Source organism: Mercenaria mercenaria, chromosome 14, assembly GCF_021730395.1.
Source record: "Mercenaria mercenaria strain notata chromosome 14, MADL_Memer_1, whole genome shotgun sequence".
In the NCBI taxonomy this organism is placed as follows: domain Eukaryota; kingdom Metazoa; phylum Mollusca; class Bivalvia; order Venerida; family Veneridae; genus Mercenaria; species Mercenaria mercenaria.
The window spans coordinates 17,169,124-17,187,660 of NC_069374.1; the positions used below are offsets into that span (position 1 = coordinate 17,169,124).

Consider the following 18,537-nt stretch of genomic DNA (forward strand, 5'->3'; position numbering starts at 1 on the left):
TTCCTAAAAATGTCACTTATTCAGTTATCATTTAGCAAGTAGAAAAGTTTCGAGCTACCAACTTAAGTATCTTAACAGGACAAAACTGCCCTTTAGTGTCCACTACTGCTATCCATATATTCATTTACGTTATCTAGATATCTTGATTTTTTTTTCAGTTAGTCAGATATGTTATGATAACAAGAATTTTAACATTTATTCAAAATAGACATTATCAATTTTGTTCTCCTCCAACTCATAGATGCGAGTTCGCCCCTATCGTCTTCAATATAAACTATTTTTAGCTAGCTGGCTGTCACAATATCCACTTATTTATGTGAATAAGTGGTGGCTATGGTGACTGATTTCTGCCATTTCGCCCCGCCAACACAAAAACACGACAACACGAAAAAACGACAAATTTAACACGCCGACCGACATCCTAATCAATATATCACAGAGAAGCCCGCCCGCTTAGCTCAGTAGGGAGAGCGCAGATGTATGGATTGCGGGGTCTTGAGTTTGATCCTCGGCCGAGGCGTATGTTCTTGACGGCGATTTAATAAAAGACGTTGTGTCTGAAACATTCGTCCTCCACCTCTGATTCATGTGGGGAAGTTGGCAGTTTCTTGCGGAGAACAGGTTTGTACTGTTACCGAATCCAGGAACACTGGTCATGTTAACTGCCAACCGTTTCATAACTGAAATACTGTCAAAAATGGCGTTTTAACCAAAAACAAACAAAATGAATTTCAGAGAAATGGTAAATCAGTGTAAGGTTTAGCCACTGAGGCACTTACAATCGGTTTATTTCATCATTATTCTTAAGGATGGAATTTTCCTTTACAATCAACCCTAAAGAACAGTCTTGAGAAATGATAAAGGGTCTTTGTTAACCGATGGACTTTTAGAACAGGTAAATGTAAACTGATTTACAGGAAGAGAAAATTAATTAAGACCTTTCAAAGCATGTTATATACTAGAAGCTGTGGCGGATTTTATTATGAAGCGGTTTTTATTATGAGGCGGCAGTCTTTAGTACAGGTTTAAATGTAGAAATATTTATAACAAGATGGTCACATTAACACTAATATCAGCGTGAACTCACGTGTCCAGTCCAGAAACGGTTACAAAATTTCGATTACTGGACTAGTATCAGTTTAAGTTCAGATAATGTAAATATACACGAGATAAAATAATTCAACATTTGATTTTGATACATCCTTGATGAAATACCAAATTTAGTATCTAAAATGTAGTAAAATTGGTATTTACAGCGAAATATATCTTCAGAGATAGATCTTATTACATAAGTAGTTGCTATATTCATCGACTCCTGGATTACTAGCATTTGAGTAATTTTTAGAAGAAAACAATGTTTGGGAGTACTACAGTATCAAATATTGTACCCAGCTCTTGGAATCTTACAGAGTCAGTGATATTAACAAGTTTGTCAGTGTTAACTGGGACATTCCTTCTTTATAAGGTTCTAGGATTGATCAGTCAGGTTAGAAAACTGAATGTGTACTTTAAAAATGTTCCGGGACCAACAGGACGACATTGGTTCTATGGACACCTTCATCTGGTAAGTACTTTGAAGCCAGTCAATACTTTATTATATCATTTCCATTGTGACAGTGCATTCATGGATTTGAGAATATTAATTTGTTGTACATGTATAAAGAAATACGGATATAATTATAAATTGGCAGCATTCTATGAACCGCTTTATTAATGCCAGTTATAAATTGTCGAAGACTAAAAGAATACGTATTTGTTGTTACAGAGATATACAAAAAAAGACAAAATTTCTAGATAAACAAAAGAAAAAAACACGTCGATTGCATGGTTAGCTTGGATGAAAATCTCTAGTGAAAAACAGATTTTATTTTTTTGTAGTTCCCCAAATTACCGTCAGAGAGAATAAAGTTTATACTTGGACTGGGATCAAAGTTCCGCCGATATTTTTGCTTGTGGGTCGGCCCAGCCAGAGTGACTGTCATCGTTAATCATCCAACCACAGTAAAGGCGGTTATGAAAACATCTGGTATTATTTTATTCTTCATTCATGTTTCCGCTGTTGTATAAAAGGATTCTAAAGCTAGGCTATTTCTTATTATATGTGTGTTCGGGTTTAACGTCTTTTTCAACAATTGTTTAGTCATATAAACGACGGTGTCTACTTGTAGCAGTGAGCACAATGCCCAACTATATAGTGCTGCCTCACTGGAATATCACGCCGTAGACACGTGACGTGATACTCCACCCAGTCACATTGTACTGACACCGGGCTGACCAATCCTAGTACTATCCTCTTAATGCTGAGCGCCAAGCGAGGAAGCTACGTCGTTGGTATGACGCGGGCAGGGATTGAACCCACGACCTCCCGCACTCGAAGCGAGCGCTCTACCACAAGGCTACCGATGCAGTCACTTATCATATGAAAAAGGCAAAACTTTGGAGACCAGTTTCGGAATCCAACCTTACCATTGGTCAGTTTTTAAAACTCAGAAGCAACTTAGTTGATACTGGATATTTGAGAGTGATCACAAAACTCTTTAAGAGGAACGTTTCTTTTAAAAATTCATTTTCGAATTTATAGATGCCAAGGTTTTGACAAAGTACTTACTTTCATTTATTACAATTGAATTTTGCCATAATTTTTATGCAAGGCAAGTAAGGGTATAGCGTCTGACTTCTTGTCCGGAGATCGCGGATTCGAATCCCGATGGGGGCGCAATTAGACTGGGAGCTCCTCGACCTCTTTCTTAGATGCAGGTACTGACAACAAGTCCGGGAACATCGAGCGTAGTTAACGTGTGTTGTAAGACCTTTCTGTAAAAGTCGGGTTGAACAGATCAGCTTAAACAAAACAAAGAAAAGTCATATCGTGCGAACTTTATATTTGACTGTTAAAAGAGCGGCAGTGTAAAATAAAACTTATATTTTGATCTAGAACCCAAACCGACAAGTTTCGGCGGTATGTACCGATTTGGATTGCCTTGGCTCGGGAGAGGACTGCTGATTGCCGACGGAGCAAGATGGGCTCGATCCCGGCGGCTGTTGACGCCGGCATTCCATTTTGATATTCTGAAACCATATGTAGATATTTACAACGAAGCCGCCGAGAAGCTTATGGTAAAGTAATTGTTCAAAATAAACTTCTAGAATTACCAGATTAATTTTCTGTTCCACGACTTTTGTTTACTGTTCAGTATCTTACGTACTAATTTTGGTGGAAAGGTGTCATTTTTCATTAAAGTTTAATACAAATTAATTGCCGTCGCTATTCTAAAAACAGGAACTTCGTTCCACCCGTATGTTTATATACTGTTACATTTATATATACTTATAATATACAGATAGATTTTGTAAGTATAAAAGTTGGTTCGTACAGCACTTCCAAATATTAAATGTAATAGAATCAGGCGAAGTTGAATTTTGGGATTGTAGTTGTGTATCTGTAAATTTCTGAACCAACTTTGCAAAATTTTTCTATACCCAATATTATGTTTAAATTAGAAATTTTTCAAGACAATTATAAAGCCCGTTTAAAGTTCCATAATCGAAAAATCAGACACACATGTATGTATACCATCTGTGTTACCGCTAAATTTCCCTGATGATAGACAATGGAATTTGAACAGAATTTGATTTCCTTGTTTGATGAAGATGATACAAACATGCATAATTACCTTAAAAAATTAACCCATATATTCATGTTCTGTGTTAAAACTATATGGTAGAATTGCAAAATGACATGCGGAATGTAAAAATACTTTATCTACATTGTTGTATTATCATTTTCAAGGACAATTTGGATAAGTACGCGGAAGGAAATGAAGACTTTGAGGTGTTTACAAACATCAGTCGCTGCACGCTCGATGTGATACTACGCTGCGCATTTTCCTACGAAACCGATTGCCAGAAGCCAGGGTAAGAGTACCCTTGTAAATAAGCCATAAGCCACTCTGAGTAGGTGAATTAAAATGTCAGTATCCTTTTAATTAAACTTAATTTTATACCAGAAGACAGAGTATGTAAATTCAAATGTCTGTATCTTTGTAAATAAACTTAACTTTATGTCATAAGCCGGAGTAGGTGAATTAAAATGTCGGTATCCTTGTAAATAAACTTAATTAAATTTAATTTTATGTCAGAAGCCAGATTAAGTAAATTTAAATGTCTGCGCCCTTGTAAATAAACTTAACTTTATGTCAGTAGCCAGAGTACATAAATTCAAATGTCTGTATCTTTGGAAACAAAGTAAATTCAAATGTCTGCGTCCTTGTAAACAAACTTAACTTTATGTCAGTAGCCAGAGTACATAAATTCAAATGTCTGTATCCTTGTAATTAAATTTAATTAAACTTAATTTTATGTCAGAAGCCAGAGCAGGTATATTCAAATGTCAGTACCCTTGCACGTACAATGATATCTATGTCAGAAGCCAGGGCAGATAATGTCGAATGCCAGTACCCTTGTAAATAGCGACTATTATGCACGAAGACAAATGTTATTGCCCTTGTAAATGCAGTGATTTTTATGTCAGAAGCCAGGGTATACATGTAATAACAAATTTAATTACCTTTGTAGATTAAGGTAATTTTTATGTCAGAAGCCAGGAGAGGTAATATCAAATATCAGAACCCAAATTATGCTAGAAAATTCGGGGTATGCAGAACCGTAAGATTTTACATCAGAAGTCAGAGAATATGTTTATATATCAAATGTGAGTACCCAAGTAAATGGAGATAAAAAGTACATCAGAAACAAGGGTAGGTAATATCAGTATTATGTCGATGCTGATAACGTTTTTCTTTTATTACAGGTCTGCACATCCATATCTTACTGCTGTAAATGAACTGTCAGAGATATGGTGGAAGAGGGAAAAGTTAGTACAATCTTATTTACAAGACTGGCTTGCTCATTTTATCGACTCTGGCTTAGTAAAAAGGAACATAACATTAGATTGATGAATGTAAAAAATAACATTTCAAACAGGTCATTTGAGAAGAAATTTGTTTTAGAACGTTAGGAAAAAGAGACGCGAAAAGAATGAGCGAATGAGATGCATTTTACGGCGATTTAATAACATATATCACGGAAGAGCAATGTATTCGTTGGTAAAATTCAGTCTTGCCCGTCTTATACGATGAGAAAAAACAACTTTGTAAAAATCACATGCACCGCAATAAATATTTTATTCGAATGTTCTTCCAGTTGAAAGTTTTGTTATATTTTGGAACGCTTCTTTGCGTATAAACAGAGCCTATCAATATATGTTTTATCTCTTTAAAACCATTTATTTCAGGCGCCTCATGTTGTACCCGGATTTCATTTTTTATTTAACACCTATTGGTCGCCGCTTCAAGAAGTACTGCGATTATGTGCATGGTGTAGCAGAAGAGGTGATCAAAGAACGGAAAAAAGCATTGGTTAGTCACGTGATACATTTTTTTCAGAAATTGAGAAGTAAGATAGCATGATGATGCATGTATTGCATCTTACAACAACAACATATGCATATAAATAAAATGAGCCGTACCATGAGAAAACCAACATAGTGCATTTGCGACCAGCATGGATCCAGACCGGCATTTCGGCATTTCCGTTTGTTATGAAAATCAGTTTTCTGTTAAGGCCGAAGCATGCCGAAAAAACATCAGAGATTTCGTAATGGCACGGAAATTTCCGAGTGTCATTACAGGTCAACTATCTAAAGATACTACTAAAGCTTATGTATGACCGTAGATCTCAAAGCGATTAAAGTAAACAGTCATACGTGTCAACTTCTGAAAAAATGCCCGTTTTATGTCTTGATACATAAGTATGTTCGTAATTTACTCCACAATTCATTACAGGAAAGATCTATAAAACCTGCAGAAGGCAAATATTTAGATTTTCTTGACATACTTCTCACAGCGACGGACGAGGAGGGAAATGGAATGTCTTTGCTGGACATCAGAAATGAAGTGGACACTTTTATGTTTGAAGGTAAAACTTGACTGTTTTAATTATTTTTCTAAAAATCATGCGCGTGTAAATCTGGCAATTAAATATAGGAGTCAGGCCCGTGTCCAGGATTTCTTTGCTGGGGGGGGGGGAACGTGGGGTGGGTTCGGGAGGGGTATCCCCTCCTGATGTCGAAATTTTTTTAATATGGTACATGAAAAGATGCATTTTCCTGCTACCTGAAACACCTTTAAGGATGCATGAATGTATTATATATTTAAGGAAAAGTCTATTGTGTATGGACTTCATTTTTCTGTATGATACCCAGGTCTCAGTGTATTGGCTCTGATATCTACCAATCCAATGTATAACCAGCTACCAGTAATAAAGAAGCTAGTGGTTTGAAAATCAACTTTATTTATCATAATAAAACAAACTAGATCTATATGATTGTTAGACTTACAAAGTCTGTTGAGATCAAATAATCTGTAATAATATTAATTTCTTCATACTGACACTGATATTTTCTCAGAAAAACATTTTCTCTCTAGGCTCATCTCAGCAGTTAGAGACAGAGGCAAGAGATATTGTAAACTTTTTTTCAGAAAGTGGTATCAGAAAGGATTGATTTTATGGCCAGGTGCTTTACATTTAATGACTCTAACGACTGATGCCAGTCTATATGATTGTCAGCAATAATTATACTACATTTTAATCAATTGAATAAAATTTCATTCATTCTATCCTTTTCTTTTAATCATAATATAAAAAAAAAAACTTTTTTCTAATTATTTAAAAAAAAAAATTATGTGTAATTTCATTAAAAAGAAAGTTGTCGAAAACTGCTCAAAATTGATATACAAAAATGACATGATTTGTAGAAAAATGATTTACTAAGTTCACAAATAAGTATTAATAACAAAATGAATAAAAACACAAAAATATTTTTTGAACTTTTTCTGCATTTCTTGTGTTCTAAGCAAATATAATGAAAAACTACCCACTACCCAATCAAGTACCGCGTTTAAAAAGCGAGCGGTCAATGAAGCATGTACAGATAAACTTTTACCTGTAACATGCCTGGGGCTAATTTTCACTACCGGACACGGTTTTATGGCTCTTTAGCCTGTGCAAGCCAATTACGCTGGTGTATAGATTTGTTAATTGAGGGGCCCATAGTAATAAAAATCGTAACTAGCCAGCCAGCTGGGGGGGGGGGGGGGGGGGGGGGCCCCCTGGCCCCCCACCTGGACACGTGCCTGAGGAGAAAGAGAGAAAGACAATAACTGTTAAGATTGATAAACTGGACCTCTTAACTTAACACAGTACAAAGACCCTTATATTTATATGATGCTTCCATTCCTCCTGAACTTAATACAGCACTGTTCATAGTAAATAAAGCTTAAAGGGTCATGCCTCTATGTGTAATTTTTGACCATCCGTTATCAATATATAAGATAAGCGCAGACAGAGTTTCTAAAGTACTAAAAAAGCCACAATTTAATGGATAACTATTTGTTTCTATAAGCTGATGATATAAAGCGCTGCTACAGCCTTGCTCTATTTTACAAATTTTTGATATTTCCACAGGGAGTATATAGTCTACATTACTGTTTAAAACTGACTCACATTTCTTTCCTTTATATATCAATTTTAACTAAATCACACAGATGTGCCCCTAAAAAGCTGTTTTGCTTTCCCCTTTGTTCGACATCTGTCATGAGCTGGGGAAGGTCCTGCAATAGTTGATAGCAGGAAGTATGTATACAATGTTTGATTCGGTATTTGTACATGCAGGTCATGACACTACTGCGAGTTCTATCTCCTGGACTCTGTATGCTCTTGCGAAACATCCGGAATACCAGAAGAAAGCACAAAAGGAAATTGATGAGATTTTTAGCTCTAAAGATACTGAAGAAATAGAATGGTAAGTGGCCCTTCACCCTTGGTTCACGTGGGGAAGTTGTCAGTTACTTGCAGAGAACGATGTTTGCAGTACTGGTGCTAAATAGTAGGTTAGCTTATCACCGTTTTTAAATGAAATACATGTAATTGAAAAACGACATAAACGCCGTCTGCATCTCCACCCCAACCCGTGAAAAATTATCAATAAAAATGTTACAGTCTGAAAATATTGTTTGCATCAGGACGCGGGTTTCTGTTTACAAACTGATCCTAGTCTAATGGCATGAATGACGGAGAATCTGCTCAGTGCTCGAAATAAAAGTTGTAACATACTATAAGATTCTTTCACTGGTGGTACGGGTGCAGATGGGAATATCCGGCTCGAGGGTAACGGTTTTTTTGGCGTTAACGAGGCTCAGCCGAGTTACCGCTCAAACAGTTAAACAGATGTGCGTCATTTACAGCATGAGCGTCATCTGACACCATTCCAGCACCGATGAAGTCTCCAGAAATCCCAGTCTGGTATGTAAGAAATGTATTTTCTCTCTTTACAGTAGATACATTGTATGTGTTTAGGACACAGATAAAGGCTACATTAATACATTTATTTCAGGAAGGATCTTAACAAGCTAGAATACCTGACGATGTGCTTGAAAGAAAGCCTGCGAAACTACAGCCCAGTTCCATTTATACAACGGGAGTTTACGCACGATTTCGAAGTAGAGGGCCGCAAATTTCCGGCGGGAACTCCGGTGACTGTGCACATATACGGTGTACATCATAATCGAGATGTGTGGGAGGATCCGATGAGTTACAAACCCGAGAGATTCTCGAAAGAAAACGTTGCAAAAATGGACTCCTACCAGTTTGTGCCTTTTTCAGCCGGACCAAGGTATGTTGCTTAGATAAGCGTTTTGATTAAGCTGGTTTAGAAGTATAGAAAGCTATAACTTATTTGGTAAACACTTACATTCTATCTAATTAAGCTGGACGGTCACTCGCGGGTCCGCTTAGTACTGCATTGTTAACATACGAGGAGTGGATGTTGCGAACCTGATACTGCCGAGTTTAGCGGATGGCACCTTTACCACCACTACCTCGAAATAATGCATTAGATTATTTTACATCTGCATAAAACTTAAGTATACCCAGAGGAATTCAGACAGTGCGCGCTGAAATAATAATCCGTCTATATAGATCTATCGAACCTTCCTAAAGTCGCGCAATATTTCCGTTACAGAAGTCGTGCATATTTCCCGATGCAAATCTAAAAATCTTTGTTATTATATACGCAATTATATAAATGATGTAAATTGTTCTTTAACATGAGTAAAATTGAAAATATCGTCGTTAAGGTAGTTCTGCACGTTTGGATCGAACTTTTTTCTACAATGTAGAATTTGATTAAACTCTTGATTTTTCAAAACTTCAGAATATACCTAGAAACTTCAGAAAATAAAAAAGATAGGGTCGTGTGCTTGATTTTTTGCTAGACTGATTTGAAAAATTTGGACCTCACGCAATTTTTCATAATGGAAGTGTATGGGAAAATCATAACTTTCAAAACATTTTCGCGAATAGAAATTTTCCAAAAATGTAGATTTTGATGAAACTTCTCACGGTTGTAAATAAACATATGGCCTATAATGTGGGGAAATAAAATGTATAGGTCCGTGTGCTTTTTTTTTTTAGATATTTGACCATGTTTAAAGTGAATCGACTATTTCGCACTAATTCTAAGACATTATTTTGAATGATTTAACATGAATTATGTTTTAATATCATATGTTGACTTTAGAAATATAGTAACAATGCCATTTTAATAAATTCACCCACAGGTTGTCACTAATTCATAAAATGATTTTCATTTCCGTACGCCGAATCCAGGCTTTATTCTACGTTTTCCGGATAAATGACGTTACGCCGTCACTTCCGGTTTATCAAACGTGCAGAACTACCTTAAAGACATTTTACACGCGACGACACACGTGAAAATGACGTCACGTACCCGATATGAAGTTTGGACGTCAGTATGGAAAAATAGTAACGTTTCAGGTTCCGTTGTAATCAATTAACGGAGTTTATAAATGAGTTTGTAATAAATCGAACTTATTGCGACGTAACTTTGATTTTATCAATGTTTTTTTTTTTGTTTTTTTTTCTTTTTCAGAAATTGTATCGGTCAACATTTTGCCCTGAATGAAGAAAAGGTGATCCTGGCACGACTACTTCGACGGTAAAATCGTTTTTCCCCCATACTGATAGTGAGTTAAAGCAGAAGTAGTAATGACAATTTGTTTATTCGAGGTAACAGAAATATTTGAGACTAAGCATTGTTTGACAATATCCTCAATGATTATTAACCAAATATTTTATAATTATCATAATGTGCGATTTCTTCAAAGAACTATAGGCTATAATTATTTAGTTACGAGATTAAGAGTACATCTGATGTGAAAAATGTTTAACCGGTGCATGAGTTTCAAGTGACGAAACAGATAGAAAAGTTTGACCAAAGGTTTCAAAACCAGTGTCAAGTGGTGCACGAGTACGATTTATTGAATTGTTTGGGCTTTTTATTTAAGTAGCGTGGTTAGGGTAGGGGTCAGCTTAACATCACGTCGGCACAACTATAGGTCATATAGCGACCTTAGAGCTTTTGGTGGAGGAACGCACTACTGGTATGCAGCAATTGTTATCTTTCAGGTTTTCGTTCCATCTTGATCCATACCACGTGGTACAGATGAAGATCGCGGCAACTTTACGAACAGAAACTGGAATCATGATGTACTGTACAAAACGATTTTAGCCTGATGATCGGATGTAAAATACAATATGGACCGGTCCCTGCTTTACAGTCGAGCTATCTGTTTTGAACTGCAGTTTGATTCAATAAGTCATGTACAGGAGTTTTTGTAATAAGCGTCTCTTAGGGGATTGTATGAACATTTTGATTTTTGAAGATCTTACAGCAGAAATGCTATTTTCATGGGACCCTTTGTAGGCCCCTACATTTTGGCCCATGAATAATTTTCTCCAGCATTATATATAAAAAATATTCACATAAGCATATTATTCCTATACAAACTAAGACTGTTTAAAGCTTTCATATGGAAAATGAAATAAATGAATCTTTTATTTTTTTGGATATCTTATCGCAAATGTAAGAAACTTTATGACGACTTAATAAAAACAGCTTACGGCGTTTCTAACAGATCCCAAAACAACAACTGGATACTGCTTGTTGAATGATGCATAATATCAACAGTATTGTCTAATGCTTAAAGGGAAGTCAAGGAAAACCCGTGTTACGGAAAAGATGAAACAAAAGAATAAACTCGTACTGCTGTGTTGTATTTTAATTGCTTTTCGATCTTTTCATTCAAGTCTATGATTGACTCTGTGTGTATAGTTCTTTCTCTTTCAATAAAGATTAGATGAAAATCATAAAAAAGCTTGTTTTTTTAAACATTGGACACCCGGTGCATGATATTGCATAAAATACCACACACTGTTATCGTCTTTCTAGTTATTGTGCCTGGTGTATGTAAAATACAACACAATCCTTTTACTGCGTGCAAGTGTATACTGGATGGCAATCAACAAAACAATGCACGTGCGCCGATGCCTATTATGCTCTTTTGGTATTTTAGTTTAGTTTACTTCAATAAAAAAAGTTACAAGTTCTGTAGGTACTTCCTTTGGAAGCAAATGGCCTCTCAACAAGCGCTTTGCCAACTTGATCACGAGATTTCCGTGAAAGTTTTCGACACTTTACGTCCTTGATTTTCTTGAAACCTCACCAATTCTTTTGAAAGTATTTTTGCTTTTGGTGCTGGTCGTCTGCGCTTGCTTAGAGTGGTTCCCAGCACCGAAGTAAAGTACATAAAACTGAGCAACATCTGGGCGGAAACGAACAAACTCGTGTACCATTCCTTTGGTAAAGCGTCGGCTGCGCCTGGAAGATAATACGGAAACAATTTGACCTTTCAAGAAAAAAGATGATTCCGTAAGATAAAGTTTCCTTGTTTTAGAGTCTACACTTATATAAATATCAAAATTTTACACACACAAGTGGTTATGGGATATATGCCTATATAGATTATATGACTTGAATAAGTAACCTTTTATTTTCTGCAAAATATTGTATAAGTCTACTTAATCATTAAGTTAATGTACCCATCAATCTAACTTTGCATATTTCGGTAAGAAGAAAGTGATAAAGGCAGTATAAGTTTCTACGAAGCTCGTTTTTGTTCGTATGATAAATGCCCTCAGTTTGGAAACAACAAACGCACAATTTTCATAGAAAACTGGTTATGACGAGTGTTATGTAATGTCATTTAAAAGATTTTTTTACCACACAGCGTTGCCGTGGAGACGGAGAAGAATAGAAATCTCGTGTACAACGTGACTATCATCACGGGACTTAAGTTCTCTTCGGCGTCAGATACAAATTTCCAAGATCGAGGCTAAAATATAATTAACATATTTATATACCTGTATGCAGTAATGTAAACATACATTTTATAGCTTCTGAGAATCATATTAAGATTTAAAATAGCTATAAGTCTGTTCAGATTAATAATCAAAGTTAAAAAGCTGTTTCTTTATGTTACTACAAATGTATATAAAGTATATACACTACGGAGCGGACTAGTGTTTATTATAAAAAGACGAGTTACTCGGTTTTTTATACTGAACATTGATTTGGCACCAAGACGCTTCCGTGGCATAATATTTTTTTCACTCTTTCTGCAAATAAATAGCTGTTTTTGTCTTAAATCCTTTAACAGTCAACATTACATACTTTTTTCTGTCAACAAAAATAGATCAAATTGTATTCAAGACATGCAACAACTCACATCCATTCTGTATGACGCCGTATAGATGCCGGAGAAGAGAAGAACGGTAGCTATATATGACTGTGCCAGCAGGATCCTAGTTACCTCCCTTTTCTGAATCTGACTCAACAACTGAACTGTAACAAGAAACATGTCATTTATTAAAGAGCGTGACACTCTTTTGACACTAAGATATTGTGGTAATTAAGCTGAGTATTTTATGAACTAAATGTTAAACGTCGATTCAGAGTCAAGACCTTGTTCTTTTGTTCTTTCTGTCTCCCAGTTCTTCTTAAATCATTGAAACCAGTAAAACAACTTTCAATATCGTCTTTAAAAATGTAAAAGCGATGAACATTTCAATATTTGACCAAAATATTAATCTAATGTATAGGGTTTTTTTTTTGCTAAATAAAAAAATAACAGTGTGTAACTGCGCGTCAAAAAAAATGTTATCTGCCTCATTGATAAGCCATAAATATCGTGAGCAATCCTTTTTTAAAATTATTTTCTGCTCAATGTCATACTCGTAGTACTTGAACATCCTCATAAAAATCAGCCTCGCCAGTTTATCCAGTTGATATTTAACAATTTTGCCTACCTGAGATGAGAATAACGACTATGAGATTTAGTGTCTGTAAAAACAACATGGCTATGGAACCCTGAAAGTAACAGAAAATGTCAGTCCTACAATTGAAGACAGATAATTACAATCTTTATCAATTTGAACTATTGCCTTCTCGAAGTACATTTACTCAGTTGAAACTGGACTGGGAGGTGTCGATTAATCAAGTTTTAATACTAATTTCAATGAATAGTTCTTTCTTTTACCTAGTTAAAGAACAAACTATATTTACTCTAATAATATGACACAAAGAAAACTAGATATATCTCACGTATTTTAATGCTAATTGTTTATCGTCGTCATTTTTCGGCAGGCAGTCCACTAACGCCAACATTATAATACAAACCAGCTGCAATTACAACATGAACAAACATATTTATTATACAAAATATTTTAGAATTTACCCACACCCTTTGTAGCGGGTTGTAAGTCTAGTTTTATGTATATTTTGGCCATGAGTACACCCAAAAATGTTTTCCAAAGCCGGACTTTTTTTTTTAATTTCTAAAACTTATTAGCGCTAAATTTCGATAAAATCATTAAACAATATTTTTGGTTGCGGGTTTACCCCGCTACCAAAGTTACAAGTGTATTTCTGACAATCATATAGCATCTTTATTTTATTCCTAATAACATTCAAAGGATGTTCATGTGCTACACAAAATAGTCCCATTCATGAACAATGCGGATGAATTATCATATGACAAGCAGTTTTAATTCAGCCTGTATCTTCACATGACCATTTAGATTATATGATCTACAGTGATAACTATTCAGCCATGTTAATCATTGTACTTTTAGTTATAAAGACTCATATCAGTGATAAGGTATCAGCCATGATTAATCATTGATTCAACTGAATTTAAGATTAATATGTAAGGCCAGGTAGAGTTCATCTTAGATATGAGGCACATTTGTATTTTGTTTCTCATACATGTATATTTATAGATTGGCATTTAAACAGAAAATAAATCTACCAAAACCCGCAACCACCAGACGTCTCAAGGCTTTGATAAAAAAGTGTCATTGTATCCGAAGGAAATTCAGCCAGTAAAAAGATAGGGTCATGTGCTTGACGTGATTTGAATATGCTGGTCCTCTCGATAAATGACTGTTCAGAATTACCTTAAACGGAAAGTATTCATTACTACAACTATCATGAACGGACCAATGTCTTCTGTCGACCAAATCACATATACATGCTTTCCAATCTTGCTTATTTCCCCTAATTAAATAATTCAGATACCAAAGCAAATGAAACTAAATTGAAATTTGGTGATAGTACCTGTAATATTACTGTTGCAGATATTCCTTTTGCTCCGGTAAACTTACTTATCATTTTGGACATAGCCGTCTTCATGTTTGTACAATGACAACGCTGAAACATTGGTGTTTCTTTCTGCATTTCCTGGAAATAAAATAATATTGTTGAACTTGCATACCAAAGCCTCCCAAAGCTGAAAACATCTTCCTGTTTTTTTTTCTGGCTTTCCCTACAATAACTGCGTATTCTCGATGAAGCTTGCTTGGCTAGTTTCCATTAGAATTAATTAAGAATAGCCAAAAAATAAAAAAATATCTATAGAGTGAACAGAGAGAAACGAGTACATAGAAATAAATGTAAATATAGGCAAAACATCACAAAGAAACGTTGCACACGAAAAGATGACGAACATGTCCTGTCAGAAGTTACCGTTCATTACTTTCTTGATAATAAGTGTATGACCGACAATTATATCGTCACTTCTGATGATGTTTCAAAAAGCTCTATAGAACACATTAATCACAAAGAAGTAAGTTTTAACTTACGATATACTGAAGTTCATCTACATGTCTGGACAACAGATCTGAGGCATCGTTGAGGTACGTAATCAATCTCGCAGCTTCTATCAAAGACATTTCAACTCTCGTTTCTCTAAAAGATAACATTTTACAAGAACAATGCCACGTTATGATGAAGTCTCTATGAAAAGTTTGTTATACTAATTGTATAATTATATACATTGATAGGAAGCTCTGATAAAATAATTTGTCAAAACCAAACCCTTATCGTGCTTTCGCCTTTGTGACCAGTGTAGATCATGATCAGCCTGCACATTCGTGCAGTCTGATCAAGATCTGCACTGTTCGCCATTCAGTAGTATTTTTTTTTACTTGGTAAGGACCCCTTTTAACATTTGATACTGCCAAAATGAAAGATTATAAGACAAGTTCATTGTATAAATTTAGCAGGGTAAGGGCTGAGTGTATACTGAATTCATATTACGAGGCTCAGAAGGAAATAGGTCTTCATAACTCTAGCACCTGATTGGTTGTTCCTGTTTTGAAATTGACCAATGAAATTGCATTATGAGACTGGTTTTTCAAACTCAGTGCCTGTACAGAAGATCCAAGGAAGTGATTACGCTCGATTAAGTATTACCTATTAACTATTGAGATTACTTATTGGAACGTATGTAACTCAAGTTTTACTATAATATATTTTGCACGAACTAAAGTAGCATTTGTACGTTGCACTGTATGCTTACTTTTTCTCCACGTCTGGTTTCGGCATGTGTACTGAACTGCCTAGCAAACAAACATCATCGTCTGCTGCATTAACACTTCCGGGACACGTGTTTTCTTCGAAAATATGGTTTTCCTCGGATGGCATCCTGATGTCTACCATGGGTTCTATCGCTTTGATATAATCTGAACTGTTCTTTAAAAAAAATTTGTCTGGTAATCAATAATATTTTAGAAGCTTAAATTTGAACAACAGCTACGAAATTCATTTCCATGATGTTTTATATTTCCCACAAAATAAGTCTAAAAAATCAGTTCGAAAATTCATCACTGGGTATATATTTATACAGCATACACAGTGTACTGTATTTTTCAGATTTTCAGTGATAGAATATCTTCCGAAAATAGGCGGTCTTAATAGGAGTAGGAAGTAGAAAGTCGATTTAAACTACAATGTATACTATTACAATGTGTAAAATAATCATAAAAAACTTCCTGCTGTAAAATGTAATGAAAAGTTAATTCATATCCATTCTTTTGTGATGAAATATATACACAAAGTCATCTAAACATTGTTACCAAACATGTAATCAAAATTTTAAAAAATGTCGAATAACTTACGTAATGTGTACCCCTGCACGCTTTAATAACCTTAACACCTTTCCAAATACTGTAGCACCAAGTCCAAAATAAAAACAATAACAAACGGTATGATAATGGTAAGATACTCTTCACAAATGTCAACAAAATCGGTCAGAACATGTTTTATGAAACATACATATATTGTAGTTGGTGAATTTATCTTCTATTATTATTATTATACATCATATCAGTCTGATCATATGAGCGTATCGTACATTAAAGCTACACACCTCAAGATTTATGGTAATTTGTTCGAAGTTTATAAAAGGCTGTCTTCAGTTAGTAAAGCTGTAATAACTGATTACTTACGTGTTGTAGATAAAAGTTTCAGTAATTTAGAAACGAGTAACTGTAATACGCGATTACTTGCGTCTTATTTATAAAGTATCGGTGTTTTAAATTTAAAAATGGTAACTAAAAAGTAATTACTTGCGTATTATCAACAAGTTTCAGTTATTTAGAAACAAGTAACTGTACAAAGGGATTACTTGCGTCTTTTCCATACAGTTTCAGTAATTTAGAAACAAGTAACTGTACAAAGTGATTACTTGCGTCTTTTCCATGCAGTTTCAGTAATTTAGAAACAAGTAACTGTACAAAGTAATTACTTGCGTCTTACCAACAAGTTTCGGTAATTTAGAAACAAGTAACTGTACAAAGTGATAACTTGCGTCTTATCAACAAGTTTCGGTAATTTAGAAACAAGTAACTGTACAAAGTGATTACTTGCGTCTTATCAATAAGTTTCAGTAATTTAGAAACAAGTAACTGTACAAAGTAATTACTTGCGTCCTATCAACAAGTTTCAGTATTTAGAAACAAGTAACTGTACAAAGTGATTACTAAGTAATTACTTGCGCCTTATCAACAAGTTTCAGTAATTTAGAAACAAGTAACTGTAAAAAGTAATTACTTGCGTCTTTTCCATACAGTTTGTCTGAATTCAGAAACTGGTAGGTGTATGCGTCTTATTTAAATTAAGAAACTTGTTACTGTTACAAGTGATTACTTCAGTCTTATTACTATTATTATTATTATTATTATTATTATACCAGATTTATATAGCGCCCTTTTCATGATAAACACGTTCAAAGGCGCTTTACATATAGAAACGCAGCCACACAGGGCGCGAAATTCATCCTCTACTAGAACAGACTCAGAGCGATCTGACCAGAGGGACAGAGTGAGATAAAGCCCCCAGAACAGATAGAGAGAACAGATTTAGATACAGGCCTGTCCGGCTAACTTAGCCTAACTCTTTGCGAATAGACAATCTGGTTTTTTAACGTGCCCGGTGTATAGAACCGATACGCGCGAAGCCGTCTTTCCTGGGAAGAACCAGTACAGGCCTCTTAGTGGTGGGAAACACTTTAAGAGCACTCAGAAATTTCCAGTGCCTGGACCGGGATTAGAACCCCGGACCTCTGGATTGACAACCAAGCGTGTTACCACTAGACCACCGGTCTTATCTATAAAGTTTCAGTAATTTAGAAACTGGTAACTGTAAAAACTGGTAACTGTTAGTAGTGATCACCACTTTATCTATAAAGTTTCAGTATTTTAAATTTATAGAAACTAGTAACTGAAATAAGTGATTACTTAAATCTTATCTATAGAGAATTGGTAAATCTAATTAGGGACCACTTGAGTCTTATTCATAGTTCAGTCATTTAGAAAGTTGCAATAAGTGATTACTTGCGTCTTATCTACAGTACAACAAAACACTTTTACTCAAAAAATGTAGAAAACTCTCAACAGCGATATTCACTATGTGGCAATTTGGTTGTAATATCTAAGGATTTCAGCTGTACTTCGAATCATACAAATGCTAAATATGCTTTTTAACAATACCAGTCATTTTCGCTATGTTTTAACAATTCAAAATAAAAAGAGAACTTTTTATGTTAATCTAGGGGCATGCCCCTTTAACTACTACTGCAGTATCAACTTCCCCCGGATAACATAGTCACTTGATGATCAAAGGCGATACAGTTCCGTAAAGTACATTGTTTTATTTATTTCTACTTTAATTATACCAAAGTCCAGATTAATATGTTTAAGCTCATTTACTTTTTAAACTCA

At 35.0% G+C, this 18,537-nt stretch overlaps 2 protein-coding genes across 4 annotated transcripts; one reads left to right on the forward strand and one right to left on the reverse strand.

The window, feature by feature from the left end:
• Positions 1-1,109: 1,109 nt before the first annotated feature.
• Positions 1,110-11,035, forward strand: LOC123526456 (ultra-long-chain fatty acid omega-hydroxylase-like). Of its 2 annotated transcripts, none has more exons than XR_008366996.1 (11): positions 1,110-1,564; positions 1,879-2,026; positions 2,936-3,117; positions 3,791-3,915; positions 4,811-4,873; positions 5,294-5,417; positions 5,844-5,976; positions 7,732-7,861; positions 8,453-8,731; positions 10,010-10,146; positions 10,546-10,662. XR_008366996.1 is itself a non-coding variant. In XM_053522987.1 (11 exons), exons 1-11 carry the CDS (start codon positions 1,355-1,357, stop codon positions 10,646-10,648), a joined length of 1,563 nt encoding a protein of 520 aa, XP_053378962.1. In that variant the 5' UTR covers positions 1,111-1,354; the 3' UTR covers positions 10,649-11,035. The 2 variants fall into 2 exon arrangements, 1 of the variants encoding a protein (XP_053378962.1); XM_053522987.1 differs by having other exon boundaries at positions 1,111-1,564; positions 10,010-10,075; positions 10,546-11,035.
• A 145-nt stretch (positions 11,036-11,180) lies between these two features.
• On the reverse strand, positions 11,181-16,641 carry LOC123526457 (uncharacterized). Of its 2 annotated transcripts, none has more exons than XM_045305613.2 (9): positions 16,435-16,641; positions 15,837-16,004; positions 15,118-15,223; positions 14,594-14,716; positions 13,580-13,657; positions 13,285-13,345; positions 12,705-12,820; positions 12,200-12,311; positions 11,181-11,797 (listed from the first exon to the last, which is right to left on the reverse strand). In XM_045305613.2, exons 2-9 carry the CDS (start codon positions 15,974-15,976, stop codon positions 11,583-11,585), a joined length of 951 nt encoding a protein of 316 aa, XP_045161548.2. In that variant the 5' UTR covers positions 15,977-16,004; positions 16,435-16,641; the 3' UTR covers positions 11,181-11,582. The 2 variants fall into 2 exon arrangements, with proteins under 2 accessions (XP_045161548.2, XP_045161549.2); XM_045305614.2 differs by having other exon boundaries at positions 15,837-16,009.
• Between the last annotated feature and the right edge of the window lie 1,896 nt (positions 16,642-18,537).

What these genes read in the sequence shown, in the direction of transcription:
- LOC123526456 (XM_053522987.1), top strand. Translation starts at nt 1,355, where the DNA reads ATGTTTGGGAGTACTACAGTATCAAATATTGTACCCAGCTCTTGGAAT. An exon ending in GGCGGTTATGAAAACATCTG is followed by an intron (nt 2,027 to 2,935) that starts GTATTATTTTAT and finishes ATTTTGATCTAG; the next exon opens with AACCCAAACCGACAAGTTTC. An exon ending in ATATGGTGGAAGAGGGAAAA is followed by an intron (nt 4,874 to 5,293) that starts GTTAGTACAATC and finishes CATTTATTTCAG; the next exon opens with GCGCCTCATGTTGTACCCGG.
- LOC123526457 (XM_045305613.2), bottom strand. Translation starts at nt 15,976, where the DNA reads ATGGTAGACATCAGGATGCCATCCGAGGAAAACCATATTTTCGAAGAA. An exon ending in AGTCGTTATTCTCATCTCAG is followed by an intron (nt 12,821 to 13,284) that starts GTAGGCAAAATT and finishes TTCTTGTTACAG; the next exon opens with TTCAGTTGTTGAGTCAGATT. An exon ending in CTCCACGGCAACGCTGTGTG is followed by an intron (nt 11,798 to 12,199) that starts GTAAAAAAATCT and finishes ATTATCTTCCAG; the next exon opens with GCGCAGCCGACGCTTTACCA.